The sequence below is a fragment of the Trametes versicolor genome (genome assembly GCF_000271585.1).
Source record: "Trametes versicolor FP-101664 SS1 unplaced genomic scaffold TRAVEscaffold_1, whole genome shotgun sequence".
NCBI classification, from domain to species: Eukaryota; Fungi; Basidiomycota; class Agaricomycetes; order Polyporales; family Polyporaceae; genus Trametes; species Trametes versicolor.
The window spans coordinates 3718513-3731246 of record NW_007360321.1 but is presented as its reverse complement, the minus strand read 5'-3'; the positions used below and the strand labels follow the sequence as shown (position 1 = coordinate 3731246).

General features: G+C 60.2%; 7 protein-coding genes across 7 annotated transcripts; all 7 read right to left on the bottom strand.

The window, feature by feature from the left end:
- Positions 1 to 1737: 1737 nt before the first annotated feature.
- Positions 1738 to 2091, bottom strand: TRAVEDRAFT_99153 (uncharacterized protein; the record flags this gene model as incomplete). The annotated part of the gene is made up of 1 exon (XM_008035015.1): positions 1738 to 2091. A coding segment is annotated over one exon (354 nt), but the record flags the coding sequence as incomplete, so codon positions are not given.
- Positions 2092 to 2124: 33 nt separating this feature from the next.
- Positions 2125 to 2652, bottom strand: TRAVEDRAFT_87149 (uncharacterized protein; the record flags this gene model as incomplete). Its single annotated transcript, XM_008035014.1, has 1 exon — positions 2125 to 2652. A coding segment is annotated over one exon (528 nt), but the record flags the coding sequence as incomplete, so codon positions are not given.
- A 105-nt stretch (positions 2653 to 2757) lies between these two features.
- Positions 2758 to 3534, bottom strand: TRAVEDRAFT_110774 (RNase H; the record flags this gene model as incomplete). Its single annotated transcript, XM_008035013.1, has 1 exon — positions 2758 to 3534. A coding segment is annotated over one exon (777 nt), but the record flags the coding sequence as incomplete, so codon positions are not given.
- A 150-nt stretch (positions 3535 to 3684) lies between these two features.
- On the bottom strand, positions 3685 to 4371 carry TRAVEDRAFT_76807 (uncharacterized protein; the record flags this gene model as incomplete). Its single annotated transcript, XM_008035012.1, has 1 exon — positions 3685 to 4371. A coding segment is annotated over one exon (687 nt), but the record flags the coding sequence as incomplete, so codon positions are not given.
- A 1137-nt stretch (positions 4372 to 5508) lies between these two features.
- TRAVEDRAFT_111218 (DNase I-like protein) lies at positions 5509 to 6432 on the bottom strand (the record flags this gene model as incomplete). The annotated part of the gene is made up of 1 exon (XM_008035011.1): positions 5509 to 6432. A coding segment is annotated over one exon (924 nt), but the record flags the coding sequence as incomplete, so codon positions are not given.
- An 882-nt stretch (positions 6433 to 7314) lies between these two features.
- On the bottom strand, positions 7315 to 9977 carry TRAVEDRAFT_42375 (uncharacterized protein; the record flags this gene model as incomplete). The annotated part of the gene is made up of 3 exons (XM_008034033.1): positions 7315 to 9456; positions 9510 to 9785; positions 9828 to 9977. The coding sequence occupies 3 exons, from the start codon at positions 9975 to 9977 to the stop codon at positions 7315 to 7317; spliced, it is 2568 nt and encodes an 855-aa protein (XP_008032224.1).
- Positions 9978 to 11113: 1136 nt separating this feature from the next.
- Positions 11114 to 11698, bottom strand: TRAVEDRAFT_16879 (uncharacterized protein; the record flags this gene model as incomplete). The annotated part of the gene is made up of 1 exon (XM_008033563.1): positions 11114 to 11698. The coding sequence occupies one exon, from the start codon at positions 11696 to 11698 to the stop codon at positions 11114 to 11116; it is 585 nt and encodes a 194-aa protein (XP_008031754.1).
- Between the last annotated feature and the right edge of the window lie 1036 nt (positions 11699 to 12734).

The window sequence follows — 12734 nt, the reverse complement described above, 5'->3', positions numbered from 1 at the left end:
TCGGCGCCATGCAAATGCTACGCACTGGCGTCCGGAGTCAAAGACGACGTGAACCGAAGATACTTCCTCATCCAAGTCCTGCCGGAGCTTACCCTCCTGAACCCACCACTTGGAAATAAACGGGGAGTTTTCGGGTAGAGCTCCCCGTCGCTCAGTATCGCATTACGCAGGAGACACAGCCACGCCGTCCGCCCATAGTGGGACCGTGGCGGAGGGATGCAGCCTGCCAGGAGTTGACAATGACGTATCAATGGTGAACCCCGTTTGCGCGGACGTCTGTCTGTGTGACTGCAGCACTCGAGTCGGCCGAGCGACAGCGGAATCGTGAGCATGTGGGCGTACTTGTGTTGTTTAGAGGTCGCAGGCGGAGGACGTCATGGCCATCCAGGTGTTGTATTTAAGCGAGGCAGCGGAGGCTCTCGCGATCTGTGCCTATGAAACGGTCAATCTTCTCTTGTGCACGGAGCTGCGCGTCCGGGTGCATGAGCATGAGCAGAATGAAGAACGCAGGCGTGGCGAATCCCTACGTCTGCGATATATCCCGCTCAGGTGAGCTCCGTTCGCTATGGGCTGGAACGTCTGGCTGATTACTGTGCCAGCGGCATCTTAGCAAGAATCTGCATCAGAGGCGAAAACGCAAGACTCGATTGGCATCGAGCACAGCGGGACAAATAGTAAGTTGTCCACAGCCGCGGTGGCTGTGGAGGTGGCACGCCACGATCGTGGCGATTGGAATACCATACGTGGTTTTCCTCAACCGTAAATGTGATTAGTGCATCGTGGTGGATCTACGATGAATGCTCACGGCCGAAGACATGGCCGGCTCCGAAGCTCTTACACCATGTCACATAATTAGAATAAATCGAATTTCATACGGTAGAGTTTAACACTACTTGTATGTATGCATTGTCCGAAATGGAGTCCGTGTGGTCTCGAGTCGAAATAAGAAGCACCTAACGTAAGTATTTTATCTATCTAGGTATTGACACAGCGGAGAATAATGTTACGGGAGTATACACACCGGGATGTTCGTACATAAGTACCAATACACTGTACGTCTGAGGGGTCCTATGTCAGATGAGAAGAGTCAGTCAGCATCGCTTCACTTTGCACAGGTTGTCGAATACAGACCTGATAAGATACACATTACTTTGAAGATATTATGCGGCCACGAAGGGGGTGACATGCACGGCGCACAACCAGAGCTGTTCAAACATCAGCATCAGCATCTCCGCGCGGCCGCCACCGGAGGTAAGAAAACAGATGATACACACGTTGTACAAGCGATACGAGGTCCGGTCGGCGGACGCACTACCTCCCAGGGCAAAACGCAGCCCGGGGATCGCGCCCAACAAGACGAGGATCGCGGTGTGGATCGGGGAAGCCTGCCAGTACGCCGCCAAGAAGAAAGACCACGCAGTGAGGAGGACGGGCATCGCCCAGCGGCTGGACCGCGGGAACGCGATTGGGAGTGTCCATCTTTTTTTTTTTTTTTTTTTTTTTTAACGGTGCTTGCCACGTGCGGCGCCACGCGCCTTTCGTGGGAATTGCAGGGCTGTGAGGTCAGGGTCCTCGTTGCCATATTTGTAGCTACCGTACGGAGGAAATGCCTTATGCACGCGAGTACCAGGTACTCCAGTGTGGGACTGCATGTCGCACCGCACGGCCCGGGTGTCAGGTTCCCGTTGGGCCGTACAGGCGCAGCGGCTTACCCACTAAAACCCCCGGGAGTTTCGTCCAGTCAGGAGGGAGGTGCTGCTCATCCTGGAGTGTGCCCGCCCACGTGGCTTCGACCGACGAGGGCTGTAGCGCCGGCTTCGCGCCAACGCGCAGTCGGGTGAGGGCACAGTCGTTCGCTAGGCGGCGCGCCAGGGCCTGTCTCCATCTACGTTCCACGTAGTCAGCCTCTAGGTCGCCCGGGAGCAGCTCCCTCTCCCCAATCACTCTCTCACAGCGCAGGACCCATACGAGGTAAGCGGTCTCTGTCAGTACCATTCGCGCTAGGCGTGTTGCCCCATGGAGGACCTCCCCCTTAGCATTAGTCGCAACATAGGCATGGCCGCCAAGGACAACACCTAGCGTGACGGGCGGGACAGCTATCTTCTTCTGATGCAAGAGCCCCCTCGCCAGGGCCCATGCCGTACGTTGGCCTTCCGCAGTGCACTCACAGAGGATATGCTCCATGGTGTCCAGGGCGCCGCACGTGCTACAAGTCGCACGGGCTTCGTATCCCGGTATATGGGACCAGAACTTACCTACGCGGTGGCCGCCATGCAGCGCTTTCCAGATGAAGTCCCGTATTTTACGCGACACCGGGTCCTTTCGGAGTAGTAGCCATATTGAGGACTCCGTGGGCCGCTCCCCGCTCCACTCACTGAGGGCAGTCTGGGCTGCAGCCACGTTGCGCGCCGTCGCACGGCGGGCGGGCTTCTCGTTCCATTCTTGAATACCTTTGTACGCCAGCTTCTGTGTTAGATAGAGCAAAGACGCGCCACGCACAGTGTAGCGCTCAGGCGCGGGCAGTGTCATCGGCCGAAAGGGCCGAGGGAGGTTGGCCGCCTCGCCAGCCAGCCGGTCCGCCTCTTCGTTGCCACGGACACGGTCGTGGCCCTTGACCCACCGGAAGGTGGTAGGCGCAGATCGAGTTCGGAGCAGCGCCGCGGTCTCCTTGATCACATCGGCGTTAGCCACTCCGATCCAGCCTCGCCTCTCCCAGGCCGGGAGGTGCTTCGTCAAGCCGTCCACTACATACTTCGAATCGCTGACAACGTGCAGCGGGGCAAAGGGCGGGACCTTGCGGTGGGCCATGATAACAGCGTAGAACTCTGCAACCTGGTCAGTTTGGGTATCAAAGGGGACGCGCGCGCCTTCGTTGCGCGGATCACCTTCGCCGAACCAGATGCCGCTACCTGCACGCGCAGACTCGGAGCCGTTACCGTGTGCCGAGCCATCGGTGTATACCTCAGTATCCTCCGCGGAGACTTGGTAGGGCCTCGGCAGCCGTAGCGCGGGCCGTTCATCGCGATCGCAGGCTGGGACGAAAGCGCGCAGAGACTCCGCAGTTGGGAGGCCAGTCGAGATCGATGGGTCGAAGAGGATGCGCTTGTGATCGATACGTGCTGCGTTGTTCTCGTCCTTGCGCGTTTGCGTCAGGGTTAGGCCGTCCTCGTTGGCTGGTCTTGAGGGGTTCCACTTCGCATTGATTCGTCCGAGCAGCCTAGCAGCCGCCGTCGCGCAGCGATGCGGGTTATCGCAGAGGTGGAGGTTGCGGTCAAGATCACAATCGGCACATCCGCATGTGTGCCTCGCCACGTGGCCCGATTCGTCGTCAGATAAGCGCCCAGCCACCGCTCGGCATTGGCCGACCGTGCGGACTTGGTGGTTGTTGCGGAGGCACTTGCATCCTATCGAGTTCTCCACGCGGCGCTCATCGTTTCTCCCAACGTGGTTCCATATTGGTAGGCTCTCTCGTAGGTCCGCCGTCGGGTTGCTTGTCTCGCACTTGATGCCATATTTCTTGGCTATTTTGACCATTTCTTTGAGGCAGCGGGGCAGTCCAGCGCTCGCCCTCGTGCTGACCTTCCAGGTTTGCAGGAAAGTATTCACTCGTGCTGGCAGTTCTGTGCCCTTTGAGTCCGCCGCAACAGCCTTGGCCAGCAGCGCGTCAGCAATCCTGGTCCATGGGGGGCGTCTCAGTCCCACCGCAAGGTACGTTTTGAGCCACATAATCGCGATCGCCTCATTCCGTGCTTTCATGTTTAGGAGCTTCAGGCCGCCACGCGGCACAGGGAGGTAGAGCTGGTCTCTAGCTATGCACGGGCGCGCATCTCCGTTCCATGTGAAGTCCGCCACGATTTTCGTCAGCCTCTGTTCGACGCTGGCCGGCATGGTCTGGACCGCTGCGCGGAATTGCGTTCGTCCCGCTACTTCAATCGCCACTGCCAGTTTGCGGCCATTCATGGTGGGCCTCCCACGTTTCCATTTAGCGAGGTTTGTTTCAATCGTTTTGATCACCGGCTCCCACGGGGCTTCCAGGTCTATGCCATTACCTATCCACGCGCCCAGGGACCGGATCGCCTGGCCGTCGCGGACGATATGTGCTGTGGCAGGGATCTCGTCAGTCCCTGCGCACAGCTTGCGCGTAGTTAGGACCTCTCTCCTGTAGGCCTCCGTCCCAATCGGTAATATCTCAGTTTTTTCTCGGTTAAACCTCGCCCTGGACGCTCGGCACCACCTCGTCGTTACACGCAGCATTTCTCCGTAGTCGTCTTCGCCGCTTAAGTATACCGTGGTATCGTCCGCGAAGAGCTTCGCTACAAGTCGCTCCGCTTCCCCCGGGATCTGGAGGCCTCTCAAGCTCGATCGCCGCAGCGCGCACGCAAGTGGTTCAATAGCAAGATTGAAAATCAAGCAGGAGATGGGGTCCCCCTGTCTCACACCTCTCCGGATTCGGAAGAGGTTGCTTTTCACGCCGTTTACCATGACGCAGCTCTCTGCTGCTGCGTAGAGGTGCTGGAGCGTTTTGATGAAGTTTTCAGGGAAATTCATGTGCCGGAGCACTCTCCAGAGGTAAGTATGGTCGACCTTGTCGTACGCCTTTTCCTGGTCAAGTGCCACAATGGCCCCGTTCACCTCTTCTGCTTCGGCGTATTCAATCATCAGTTGGGACAGTTTAATGTGGTCAAAGATTCTCCGTCCCGGTATGAAGCCCGCCTGATCCTCATGGATCACTGTCGGCGCAACCTCCGCTAGCTTCGACGCGAGCGCTTTCGTCATGATTTTATAGTCCGAGTTAAGCAGCGTTATGGGTCTATAGTTCGTTATCTCACGCTTGTCCTTCTTTAGTTTATAGACCGGACAAATCCAGCCTTGTGCGAAGGACGAGCCCTGGAGGACGCCGAACTTCTCAATGTCATTGAAGACTAGCTGCAGTGCCTTTGTCATGTCAACCGCAGGTGCGCCTTTCTTGATGTCGCTGTCGTACCATTTCTGATACGCCTTCCATATCTCCGTGGGCAGCCCGTCCAGGCCCGGTGCTTTCCCGGTCGCCGCGCCTTTGATCGCGTCCGCAACATCGTCTCGGGAGAGTCGCTTGGCCAGCTCCGCTTTGTCTTCGTTCGTCAACCCCACGTCCGTGTCACTCAGGGCCTCATCCATGTAAGTGTCATGGTCCTCGCCGTCTTCAAGGAGGTCATCGTCCTGCAGCTCATCGTAGAAGGCTCGCGCGATTTCCGCCATCGTTTTAGTGTGGTTTGTGTACTCTTTCGGTTCCGTTCCAGGCCTGAGCATCGTATACATGACCTCCGTCACTTCAGGCGTCGTGTTCCCGCGCATCCAGTACTTTGTGAGTGTTTCGCTCTGGGCCCAGTGGCGTGCCGCAACCTGGCTCCTTTTCCATCCGAAACGTTTCTGCTCCAGCTTTTGTATTTCGTGCTGGAGGAGGGCAGCCTCTTCCGCTTTGCTCGGGTTATCAACAGTGTCAGTCGCCGTTGCCGGGTTTCCGTTCAACAGGCGGTCAAGGTCCTTCTTCAGTCCGTCCATTTTCCGTTGGATTTTCGGGACTTTCTCTTTGGCTCTCGCACGCGCCGCCGCAATTAGGTCTCGCTTGAAGGTGGCGTATGCCGTCTGCGGGTTCTCCTCCTCCGTCCGCACTCGTCCAGCAGTCAGGGAGCTAATCAGAGTTGTTGCTAGCAGCTTCATTGTCTTCTTCATAGTCTCGTCCGTCAGGAGGTGCTCAGGCATAGCCCATCGCCCGCGGCCAATGAAGGGGGCTTTATAGTTCTCAACCGCCACTGTTACTAGTAGGTGGTCGGTAGGAATGCCCGGCGCGCTAATTTCCCAGTCAGAGCAGTCTTTCGCCATTCTCTGGCGCACATATATTCTATCAAGTCTGGACTGAGCGCATGTGCTCTCTTGGAGGTAGGTAAAGGCTTGCTCGATCGGTCTTGTCATTCTCCAGCCATCTAACAGCGAGTGGCTCTCGCACAGTGACCGCAGGGCATCCCGCGGGGCCTCCGGGTCGTCCCTCGCGGGGAGTCTGTCTGCACGGTCCTCAACAACGTTAAAATCACCTAGCATGAGGTCAATGCGGCCCAGGTTCTTCTCCCTTAAGGTCCTCCAGAAGGCAGCGTTCGTTTGCCCGTCGTTCGGCGCGTACACATTGAGAATTTTTAGGTCACGGTCATCCGACCACTTGAGCTTGAGTAGGATCGCTCTACCCGGGACAACACATCGAATCGTGGGGTTGCTCTCCTTTAGTATACGCTTGTTTATCGCGAAGGCAACGCCGCGTCCGCCCGTGGCGTTGTCGGGGTCCGGCGAATGCAGGATGGTCATGTTTCGTTCAAAAATGGTGTTCAGGGATCGTGCCCTTTCATCATCGAGGTGCGTCTCTTGCAGTGCAAGAATCGCGATCCTCCGGTCTCGCAGCATCTGATTTACTAGCATCCACTTACTCGAGCCTTCTGTGCGGCTCTCTGTTCCATATCCACGGATGTTTAGCGACGCAATCAACAGTCTTGCTTTTGTCCTCGGTCTTCTTGCTTCCTGTGGCGGTTGGCGTGCCTCTTGCGTGTGGTCTTCAGCCCGTCCGTTCACTCCGGGAGGGCCCAGCGTACTTCGCGTTCTCGCCTCGTTGTCCTGGGCGTGTCCGCGTTCAGCCAGTCCGTTTTGCACCGGTAGCCCTCCCGTTGCGCTGCCGCCATGTCTGGCGCTCCCATCACCGGGTCCGGGGTTGGCAGGCGGGCTCGCGGTCCCTCCGGCAGCGCCAGGGATGTGTCCGTTCACCAGTGTCGTGCCGCAGGGTGGTTGTGTGTTGTAAGAAGTTGTTGGGTTCGTGGCTGAGTTATGTTCCGCCTGTGTCAGCCCCAGCAGGCGGTCATGGAGCATATCCCGGCTCCCGCGGTTGACTATGCACTTGTAGCTCGCATTGTTTCCCTCTGCAACATGCTTACTCGCCGGCTTCAGCCTCTCGGCACGGTTCGTCACGACCTAAATAGGTCACCGTTCTTTATTTCACCCCGGCTTTCCTGTGCCAAGGCCAGTATATTTGGGCCGGGGTGGACCGCGGATGAGGCGTGGCGGGGATTCCACTCTCAGGACGTTCGTGTTTAGGGTATGCGGGCCTACCGTTGGTCAGACAGGTGGGCTATATCGCGGGGTGGGTCTAGCAGGTCAGTCATTGGTTGCGTCAAGAAGGTTTGTCAGATGCGCATCATCAGCTATGGTATGTACATTCAGTCAGGCGTAGCGTTGCAAGATAAGACGACAGCAGCGGTGGGTGGGCGCAGTGCTCGCGCGCTCGTTAGTGCGAGCTCAGGAGCCGTTCTGGCCTCGCGGCGCCCCGGGCGGGCCTCCCCTCCGGCCCCTTCCTCCACCACCACCACCACGGCCGCGTCCCGCATACCCCTGCTGGTCCGCGTACGCGTCGCCGTGCGGCGCGTAGCCGTATCCCGGCGGGGGGGCGAGGTAGTGCGGCTGGAAGTAGGGGGGCGGGACGGGGTAGGGGTACGGGATGTGGCTCTGCGGTCCGTACGCGTAGTGGCCGTTGTTGCCCGGGTGCGCCTGCGCGTTGTACTGCGCATGCGGTTGGTACGTCGGGGCACGGTCTTGCTCGCGGTACTGGTCGCGGCGCGTCGCGTGCGTGCTGTCTCCTCGGCGCTCTCCGTCGCGGCTCTCAGCACCGTCCTGTGCGGCGCGGCGCGAAGTGCCCGCCGTCGAGGCGGCCGGCTGCTCAGGCTGGGGCGCGCGCATGGCATCGTCGCGGGGCGGCGGGGCTCCAGCGCGGGGCTGCGTCGGGGCGGGGGTCGGGGCGGGGATCGCAGGAGTCTCGTCGTTCGGCAGCGGCTCACGGTGGCACCACTGCTCAACGGCCATGAAGGGGCACTTGTGCGGGGGGTGGTCGGCGCCGTAGCATCCCGTGCAGCGCGTCTCGCGGCGGACCTTGGGGGTCCCGTGGTTGCGTGTGACGAGCGGGACGTTCGAGATCGCGGCGCGCCACTTCTGCCACAGGATGGGGTCGGTGGTCGGCGGGGAGCAGTAGACGTTCGCGACCGTCTTGCCAGGCTTACCCGGGGTCTTGGGGCCAAAGTCGACGATGGCAACTTTGAAGTTGTTCATGACGATCTCGACGTACGCCTTAGTCTCGTCCTCCGTGAGGGGGCTCTGGAGGTCCCTCAGGAGGTCGCAGATCGTCTGCTTGATGCGCGGCTGGCGCAGGCAGGCTTCGATCTCCTCCTTGCTGACCGGGCTCTGGGCGACGTTATCGAAATCCTCGTACGCAAGGAGGAAGTCCAGGACTTTGACGATGGTTTCCGTGACTTGCAGCGAGCCCACTTCGGTCGACCACACACCTCCGCCGCCCGTGGCGAGTACACGGACAGCGTCGGTGGACCACCCGGTCGTCAGCCACGCACCCGCGCGGTATCCCTCAGCTTGGAGCGTCTCTTCACGCGGCTCGAAGAGGTAAAAGTCGTTCTCGAGGACGATGCGGGATAGGGCGCCGCGGAGCTTGCGCCCCTGGGCCTGGACCTTCTCCGGGGTGTCCAGTGGTGGCTGCGCGAAGGGCTGGATGACGAACTTGGTGCCAACCGGCTCGTTGTCCCAGATGGCGATATCGTCCGGGTTGAGTCGGTTTCGTAGGTCGAAGGGGTTGCACAGGTGCTGAAGGGGGAAGCCATTCGGCTTGGGGGAGGGCGTGACGAAAAGCATCGTCGAGACGCGGAGGTCCTCTGCGCGCTCGTCGCCTGTGATGAAGGACGCCATCGGCGGCGGCCTCCTCCCTCGCCGAGTCGTCTGCTCAGGTTCGTACTCCAGCAGGAGCGCCGCAGGGGGTCCGTTGGTCCAATACCCCATCGTCGGCTGCGGTGCTGTGGCCGGGGGCAGGGGGTCGACCTCCATCGCCGCGTTGGCGTGCGGGAGGGCGGGCGCCGCCAGCGCGTTCTGTCCAGAGGGGCAGTGCACACCGCGTTCACCAGGCAGGGCCGCCCGGGCGGCGTCGTTCAGGTACTGTCCCGGGGGCGGCTGCTGCGCGTTCGTTCCGGCGGTGTAGGCCAGCCCGTAGTCGCTCTGCGTGGTCATCTGCGGCGCGTCCGTCGCTTGGGGCTGCGTGGCGGCAGCGGCCGCCTCGCGCTCTGCAGCGTCCAGCGCGCGGACGTAGCGGGCAAGTTTGAGGAGCGCTTTGTCGGATAAGTGCGGGGTTATGTCGTAGCGCGGCGGCAGCACCGTGCGGAGGAAGTACTGCTCTGTCTTCGCTCCTCGGTTCTTGAGCCGCGCCGGGGCCGTCATGGCTGACTGGCCAGCACACGGAGAGTCGTCCGGCAAGTCAGGGGAGACGCGCTGTCTTTTGTTCCGTCGCGATGTGGCCGTTTCCGCAGGCACAGGTTCGCTCGCGGGCTCCGGGGGGTGCGCTCCCTCAACCGCGTACGGCATGATAGCCGAGTTCTGCTCGCTCATACGCTATCGCACTGCTGTTAGACCTGTCCACGGCGACCGGCAGTTTATGTGCTCACGATGGTCGGCGTCGGGGAGGGGGCAGCGCCCTCTGCCATTATCTGCGACAGCCACGACGGGGCAGTGTCTTGGGACGGGTTCGGGGGTGCGCCTTGCTCGCCCTCGTTCGCCGCGAGCTGTCCGACAGGGAAGCGGAACTGGCCGTGCGCTCGCGCACCCGGTGGCGGCGTCGTGTACATGAGCGGGTTGATCGGCGACGCAGGCTGGTGGCCTTGCTTGGTCGGCGAGTCAACTGAGGGCGGTGTCGCCGGGACTAGGACTCTCCCCTTCGGGGTCTGTTAGTTCAGGAGGTGAATAGGGAGGGGGGCATTGCACACCTGGCCGGCGGCGCCAGCATCATCGGGGGCAGCTGTGCCGTTAGCGCTTTCCGTCTTCGCGTCCCCTCCGTACTCGCTGCCCTCATTCTGGGAGCTCGAGTAGGTTTGCGCAGGGTGCGTCGGCGCGCGGGCGTAGGCAGGGGGGTCCATGTCAGGTGGGGGAGTCGCCAGTGAAGCAGTTGCAAGGGAGTAGAGGGGCGAGGGAGGCGGGGGGAAAGCGTCCTCGCACCGCACTTTTGTCTCTGCTCGCGAGGTCGTCGGCTCCGTGCACGGCGGTTCGATTTGGGGGGTGCATCGGCCGCCCTTCGTCTACTTTCGGTGGTTGGGGAGCTCGTTGGGTTGTGCAGCTTCCACAGGGGGTAGCATGGGTGCATCAGGAGGCAGGTGTCGCTGCGTGGGCAGCCTGCAGGCAGTAGGCTGGCAGTGTTCGGTTCCGGGTGGGGTCGGAGGCTCGGTCTGGGCGGACACGTGTTGGCCCGTGGTCCCCCGGCGGTCGCCGCAAATTCGGGCTGTTTCGGGCGCATCCCCGGCCGGGTGGCGTCCAGTTTGCTCGTGTTTGCTCGCGTTGTGGCGCATCCCCTTCGGGCTCAGATAGTTTGGTCTTCAATGTACCTCAGACGCCCATGCGCGCCGTATTCAGTTCATGGGGTGAGCTTACTCGTTCGGCGTGTTGTCCGCTGATTCGTCTTCCGTGTTCGCAGGTTCCTTCCGGCTCGTGCCGCGTGCTCGGCTGCGCGTTACTTGCTACGTCTGGTCCGCTCGTGCAGATTCGCGCTGCGGGCGTTTGCATCCCATTCGGGGCTCGTGGTGCTCGGTGCGTGCTTCTGTTTGTTCTCATCTCTTTATTCGCATTGGTGATTCTATCGGCGGCTGCCCGCTTCCGTGCTCGCAGTCGCCTCCATTCACCGTTCATATCCATACCAGTTTTGCACGGCTTATTTTGTCGTACGCCGTTGTTCTATGTTCTACGCACACAGTGTGTTTCGCATCGCTGCTGCTGAGTATTTGTTTGCGTCGATTTGATCGTTATTGGGTCAGGAGGTACGCCTCACTTCGTTGTGGATGTCTGCACCCGCGCCAGCGCTATGTGCGCTTGTTCGCATTTGTTGTCGTTCCATATGATTTAGCAGTCACTTAGTCAGTCACTTGCCGGTCTGTCAGGCACGCTCGCGCCGTTTCTCGTCAAGATATGGCAGTACATGTGCAAGTGCCCCGTCGTCCGTTGTTTCGCGGCCTCCCTTCGTCTCCTCTCGTCCGCCGTTACGGTCGCTCTTCTCTCTCTCCCCTTACAGCCTTCTCTGCTCATTCCGGCGCCGTATCCACTCTTCCGCCGTCGGTATTACTTCGTCAGGCCCGTTTCGCTCTCCAGTCGCGGAGAACTGGGCAGGGGCGGCGGTGATTACTGCATCATGCTCGATCGGCACGTCCCTCGTCTTCTGGAGGAAGGGGCGGGAGACGGCGCGGATCGCGCGCAGTCCAAGGGGGAGGTGTACCGTCTTGCCTTCGGCGTGGTGGACGGTGAGGTAGGCGTATGCAGTTCTAGTGGAGATGTCATCGTTCTTGACGACTAGTTCGACTGTGTTCCTCTCGAGAGTCCGTATGCCGATGATTTTGCCAGCTACACTCGTCGCGGCGGCGGTGTAGGTCGGCGGGGCAGTGCGGGGGTCTTCGTCGGGGGATTCCCCGGCGGCGGGAGTTGTGGGTTGGATTGGGATGACGCGGACGAGTAGTCCCACGTAGAGGGGGATGCGGGGCATGATTGGGATGTCGTAGTGGATATTCTGGAGTGCCCTGAGGCTCGTTGGGTCGCCGACTGGGATGCGGCACCGCTCTCTAGCCATGACATTGAGGGGGATAGTGTTCGGGGACATGGTGGGGGGTGGAGAGTTGTTTGGCGCGGGCCGTCCAACTCATCGTCTTATATATCCTCAAATTATTCGCTTCCGTCGGCAAGTCCAGTGTCTGTTGTAGCGGCCCAACATTTTCCTGCGCATTGTCTGCACTGTTTTGGGCCTTGTTGGCTGTGTGGCCGTCTTAGCGGAGTGCCAGATATTATCTGCAGAGGCCATGATTTGTGTTTTGAGGAGCGCGTCTATCGGCAGCAGTCTCGTCCTATCAGGCCGTTCCCACCCGCTTTTGCCTGGGCCTCAGGTCTCGGCGGTGGGCTGCGTCCGGTCGTTGTTTCTCTCCGGTGCGTCTCGGATTTTATTTCAGTTCATTCTTAGCTGGTGCACCGCGGCAGCGCTCGTGCATTTATTTCTCCTTCTCCCAGGTGTCCTCACCCTCGTCCGTCGGGCTGCAGTTCATCTATTTCGTCTCCTCTGAAGTCGCCAGCATTTTTATCGGTGGCGGCGCGGTTTCACACCGGGGGTTTCGTGCCTGTCCTTGGTGCTGCGCTGTTCGTTCTATCCCATTGTGTCCTGGTGAGTGTCCCAGTTTCCTGGCTGTCGCCTGTTCTCGCAGTCCCGAGTCATTTCCCCATCTTTCTCGTGCCCAACAGCATCCTCATCGGTGTTCTCGGATCTTCGTAGGCTGCCCTTCCTGCTGGGCGCATCCCTGTTCTCCCTATTGCTCGCTCGTCCTCCACTCGCTTCCCCGGTCATTTCCGTGTCCTTTCACGTCCCCAGGTGTTCACGTATTCTCCCTCTCCACTGGTTAATTTCGGCGACCGGCAGGTTCGCCGTTGCATTCCAGGGATTTAACTCGTCTCAGACATTGCGTCTCAGGCGGGCGCTATCTTATCTACTTTGTTATCTAGGGATCCACGTGGCGGGGGCCACGTGCTCTCTCTTGGTCTTCCGGGTTCCAGTCGCCAGCACCGTGTGCTCTAGCTCCTTTCACGGTGGAGTGGTGGTTCTACGCTCCCGCAGCGGTTCTAGGCGGTGCCTAGTTGCTTGCTCGGAGTTC